The sequence below is a fragment of the Oratosquilla oratoria genome, chromosome 30, assembly GCF_046742065.1.
Source record: "Oratosquilla oratoria isolate Oo_2021 chromosome 30, ASM4674206v1, whole genome shotgun sequence".
NCBI lineage: Eukaryota > Metazoa > Arthropoda > Malacostraca > Stomatopoda > Squillidae > Oratosquilla > Oratosquilla oratoria.
The window spans coordinates 27842768-27848767 of record NC_134806.1 but is presented as its reverse complement, the minus strand read 5'-3'; the positions used below and the strand labels follow the sequence as shown (position 1 = coordinate 27848767).

At 37.5% G+C, this 6000-nt stretch overlaps 1 protein-coding gene across 4 annotated transcripts in view; it reads right to left on the bottom strand.

Moving 5' to 3' along the window:
- The window catches only part of Med (Smad/Smad4 homolog Medea), a 200086-nt gene that overhangs the window by 7209 nt on the left and 186877 nt on the right, over positions 1 to 6000 (bottom strand). For all 4 annotated transcript variants that reach the window (XM_076212693.1, XM_076212692.1, XM_076212695.1 and 1 more), the window contains 2 exons: positions 5714 to 5850; positions 746 to 914 (listed from right to left, as the gene is read on the bottom strand). In XM_076212693.1, coding sequence (XP_076068808.1) covers positions 746 to 914; positions 5714 to 5850 — 306 coding nt within the window. The remainder of the gene's footprint in view (positions 1 to 745; positions 915 to 5713; positions 5851 to 6000) is intronic.

Below are 6000 nucleotides of genomic sequence, written 5' to 3'. Positions count from 1 at the left end.
TGATGTTGAATTGTTTGAGAATATTAGGCAGACCAACTAATTTCTCACTGTAAGGAAGAACCAAAAGGTTCTTTTTGTCAAATACTTTTCTTACGTGTGAGGTGTTATGGAAAGTTTTGTAAGCCATTTTATGAGATGTGTCTACTAAGTGCTTTGGATCTCATAAAATGGCTAGACGAAAACGTTCGGACTAAGCTTCTTATTTCCCAGTGTTTTTTTCTGCATATTATTTTCACGTGTGCCTTGGGAATTACTGCAAAATATATATATATATATATATATATATATATATATAATATTTTACATACACACACTTATATACACATACATAGATATAAAGAAATAAAATATAAGAAAACAAGAATATGGCAAATACTTGGCTTATAGATCTTAAATATTGATTAATGAATCTTTTTTTTTTTTTTATTACTTCCTTTGTATCATCCAGGAGGTGCTCAGATGAGAGGGAGGGTGGGAGGGGTGTGGAGTGTATTTAGGGATGAAATGGGTGGGAGTGTTTTTATGCCTTTCCCTTTTTGGCTACCTCCCTTGGAAGGGGGAAAAAGCCTTGGTATATGTATGTATGTATGTATGTTGTATCACATATTAATAAAGTGGATTTTTCACCAAGAACTTGGTTCCCAAATCATCTTAATTTTCCAACACCTCGATATCTTCAGATAGTTATAGATTACAGAAAGTATTTTACTTCACAAACATTGAGTTGACAGGACAACCTATTTACCTTTATGTAAGCACTAGGATAAATCTTGTGTACTGCATCACCAGGAGATCTGCCGGCTTCACGGTCTAAATAATAACTTTGAACAAATACACTATGGTCACTGAGGCACTTGAGCCAGACATCACCCTCGCCTTGTAGGTCAAGTTGTACCCCTTTCCCAATGTGTAATCTGAAACACACAATGAAAATGCATCAGTAAAATTACATACCACAATGCCTTTTACCTTTTATATATGGAGGTGGCTGAGTCAATGCATACACCCATCTCACATCTATCTAAAATCTAAATATTACCCCTCCCATTTTTGCATTTTATGTATATAGGGTAATCCCTGTCCCCTGTCAAAACAAGTTAAAGGCAATATTGTCAAGACATTGTTACCACAATAGGGCTTAACAGCTGGATTTGGTTAATCCCTACCACTTGATTATGTTACAAGTCCCCTCCTTCATCCACTCAAAAATTTAGAGTAAACATGAACATCTCTTTAGGTAATGTCATTTAAACCATTCCCATTCAGTCTTACCCTAAGTTCATCCCATTCACCCCTGCCTTCCAGACTCCTCTTACTAGCCTTTCTTCACTAACTTTCCATATCCCAAACCATTCCAGTATTCTTTAACCACTTCAGTACAAATCAAATTCTCGCACGCAGCATCAGCTGCCATATGTATGATTCCTCACACTACTCGCATCATAAAATAAAGTCACTATTGTATTACTCATTCTCTTTTACTCTGAGTAATAATCTAATGTACCAATATATTTAATGTACCAATATATTTAATGTCACAAACTCCTCCCATCAGAAGGCTAGGATGGTGCCCCTTACAGAGGACTTTGTACCATGGAATTTAATAAACCATGCCTTTGGTTCAACTTTGCCAGTGGCAGGATTCAAACCACCATCACCTCAACCTTCGCCACAAGTAACAACACCCTAACCCGCTCAGCCAGTTCACAGAATACGGGGGTAGCTCATGTACAACTACAAAAAATATATATATAATCAAGTTGCCAAAGCTGGCATCCTCATGTACCCACTCACACCTCATGACACTTACAGAAATGAGTATGTCAAAGTGAGAAGAGAGGAAAAAAGGAACCATGAAAAGGATATTATAGATAAATGCAAAGAGCAACCCAAGCTATTCTATTGATACGTGAATGGTAAACTTAAAAACAAATGGGAAATGGTGAAACTACACCAAAGGAATATAGAATACACACAAGAATTAGAAATGACCAAAGTCATGAATAATCACTTCAAATCTGTCTTCACTAGAGAGAAAGCACAATATTGGGATGAAGGAAATGAAATGCAGTCTCCCCCATGAGCGAGATAACAATAACACAAAATGAAATAATGGAACATCTATCAAACCTTGATATCAGGAAATCACATGGCTCGGATGGAATTGCAAATTGGATTCTAAAAGATTGCAAAGAAGAACTAATGGACAAAATACATAACATAATAAGTTGCTCACTTAAAGAAGGAAAAATACCAAAAGACTGGAAAAATGCTAACATTGTACCAATATGTAAAGGAGGAAACAAGGAAGAATCAACTAACTACAGGCCAGTCTCACTAACAAGCACTATAGCCAAAATTTGTGAGAAAATCATCAAGAATAAATGGCTAAAACATCTGAAAGACAACAATATAATAAACCCAAGACAATTTGGGTTCAGACAAGGAAGATCATGTACCACAGACTAAACATGTTTCTACTCGAGATTAATAGACATAGTGCATGAAAGGAATGGATGGGCTGATTGTGCCTTCCTGACAAAGTACCATACCAAAAATTATTAAAAAAAACTGGAACATATAGGAGGGATACAAGGGAACCTACTTAAATGGATGGAGGACTTCCTGATTGGTAGAAAGAGGAGATTAGTGCTCAGAGAAAATATTCAGGTTGGAAAGAGGTGATCAGTGGAGTACCGCAAGGATCTGTATTGGCTCCAATAATGTATGCTATTTATGTGAATGACATGGATGATGATGTGAAATGTTACATGAGCTTCTTTGCAGACGATGCCAAACTGTTAACCCCTTCCATACGGTGCCGCACACGTAGGCGTCATGAGGAGCAAGTGGATTCGCGACGCTGCCATATCGGCGTCTTGATTATATTTATTGTAGTCGCCCCTGTGTTTTTACATTCTCCCTAATCTGCTCTTAATCCCATTCTCTGTGGTTTTAAAAATTCATGGGTGAAAGAGAGAACGATCGATATAAGCCGTGACTATATTTTATGATGCGAGTACTATTACGACACGTCGTACGGCTGGCATTGGCTGCTGCCCGTGAGATTTAAGTCCCGTAGTGAAGTGGTTAAAGGAAAGTAAAAACTGAAAAGGATTGCGAATCACTGCAGGAAGACCATAAGGTATGGAACTGGAGTCAAAAATGGGAAGTGGACTTCAATATTAACAAGTATAGCATAATGGAATTTGGAAAAAGCAAAAAAATAGAACATCAGGACAATATAAAATTGGAACCAAGGAGGTAAAGAAGGAGAGATCCGAAAAAAAAATTGGATATAATTATCTCAAATGACTTGTCCTATGATAAACAAATAAACAAAATTGTTGGAGAATCCTACAACTTGCTAAGATCAATAAAAGTGGCATTTACATATTTGGACAAAGAAATGATTAAAAAAATATTGGTCACACTGATAAGGACTAGACTAGAATATGTAGCGACATTGTGGTCACCCAGTACCAAAAAGAATATAAAGAAAATAGAGAGAATCCAGAGACCAGCCACAAAAATGGCACCAGCACTTGCAAACTTGTCATATGAGGAGAGATTGGCTAAACTGGAGTTACCGACTCTGGAGCAAAGAAGAGAGAGATGTGACCTACTGACCATCTACAGAACTATGAAGGGCACAGAAATACTCAATAGAGAGGACTTGTTAAATTGAGACAAGAGAAGCACAAGAGGACATGGAAAGAAAATAAAAAAACATAGCTACAGAAGAGATCTGCAGAAAAATAGTTTTCCACATAGAGTGGTGAACACTTAGAACAAACTGGACAATGAAATAGTGTGCCCAAAAACCATTCATGAGTTTAAGAGCAAACTAGACACTGCGAGATACAAAGGCGGGACACCACAAGCATAGACCCCCTTCCCGCAAAATACAACTAGGTAAATACATAGCCATCGTACCAAAGTGGCTAATCAATCCCGTCTGCAGCTCTCTTTCCATTATGACTGTTTAACCTCCTCACTTCTTACACTATCCATCCTTGTAACCCACACCATACTTCATAAACACATATAAAACACATTTAGGTTTCTTTCTGTAGAACTATATGAACACTCTCCCCTCCCTTAGATACACATTAAACAATCTCACTAGCCAGTCCGCTATAAAGGTATCTTCTTTTTTTTTTAGACACTGCACGACCCCCATCCAACCCAGATGCCTTACCAGCTCTCATTATTTACAAAGCTCCTTGTTCCTCATTTCTTTTTATATCACTTCCATTTTCTTCTCCCATCACAATAATTTTCTTAATGCCTCCTACCGTCACAATCAATTACAACCTCATTCAACACCTCTCTTAAAATACTCTACCCATCTTCACTTTAATGCCTTCACTTCCATTAACATCTGTCCATCTACACATTTTACCTTTTCCTCTCTGCCTGACTCATCCTCCCTCATTCCTTTAATTTCCTTCCAAAACATTGTTTCATTCTTAAAAAAAATTCTTACACTGCTACCCTTACATCTGCTCTCCTGTTTGCATCTTTATCTTCCATTTTGCTCCTCTATTTTCCTTATACCTCTCATATACTTCTCATGTCCCATTTGCAACCAATCCCTAAATGGTTGCTTTTTCTCTTCTACTACCACCTTCACTTCATCATTCCACCACTCACTATCTATCCCCCCTCCCATCCTCCTTGTTCCACATACCATCTTTGCACACCTTGTCACTACCTCCTTGGAACCAATTTTTCTCTTCCATTCCCACTTCTCTCAGCTTTTGGTATTCCTTCTCCTTTGAATTGTTTACTCTACACATTTCTCCACCTTTCACCCTTTTTCCTCTTTCTCCACCCTCAACTTCCCTTCTATCAAAAAATCTGATATTCCCCCACACTCTCCCCTAGGAACATGGACATCCAGAACTATTCCTATTCTTCCTTTGGATACCATTACATATTCCATTAATGCCTCATCAACCACCTTTCCATCTACCACCCTTTCCCATGTGTACTTTTGCTTGACTTTCTTCTTAAACACTGTTACCTATCATCAATGTTTAATACAACCAAACACATGAACCTACACAAGATACCTGGACAAGATGTCACTTGAACAGTGTTGAAATCTCCACATTCAGCATCAAATGACATGGCTGTCTGAGTTACCAATCATCCTCAGCAGACAACCTTTGGAGCATGCATGTGCACTCCCCTTTACAGACATTTACATATAGCCATATATACTTATATAGCAACATGTACAATTCATTGATGTAATAATATAATGCCCCATCACTTGAATGAAGCAATGGCAACCTCACTTACAGAATGTGTTGACACCAGCAACCAGCTGAGAAGCTGCTTCACACTAAAAGGCACAGCAGTCTATATTCTGCTAAGCACCAGGCTGGATACTCTCACATTTAAAACAAAAATAATGTGGGCTTATTCATTAAGATTCAGGTTTCATTATCCATTTACATGAGACATATATGTGGGAATGCAGCATATTTCTTCAAGGCCATTAAAAGGCATTCCCTAGTCAATCCTATAATCCCTCCAGTACATTTCACAAAATTTATTCTATAATCTAAATTTCATTCAACTGCAGAGCTACTTTCAGACTTAGGGGGCCAACAGTGAAAATAAAGTAGGGTAATCCTGCAGAAATTTACAAAACCAGGTTTCATTCAGTTTAAGATATGAATGTTATTTATGTGATCCATACCTTGCTCTTTCACTCTGATCTGTTCTGTGGACATTACTCAGGGCTCCAAGGCAGAATCGATTCCCTCCTGATGGATCCACATAGCCATCTATTGTAACTGTCCGGCAAGTAGAGGGAACTTTGAATGTCTCTCCAACCTGTATTTTTTTTTTAGTGTAAAAGTAAAAGAACAATAAATATACATTTAAGCTGTCTTCCATCTTTGTGGGTATATGAAAAATTACATGCAGCCATGAAACTGAAAGATCAAAATGAGTAACTTTTTTTTTTACTTTCTTTGTATCAAT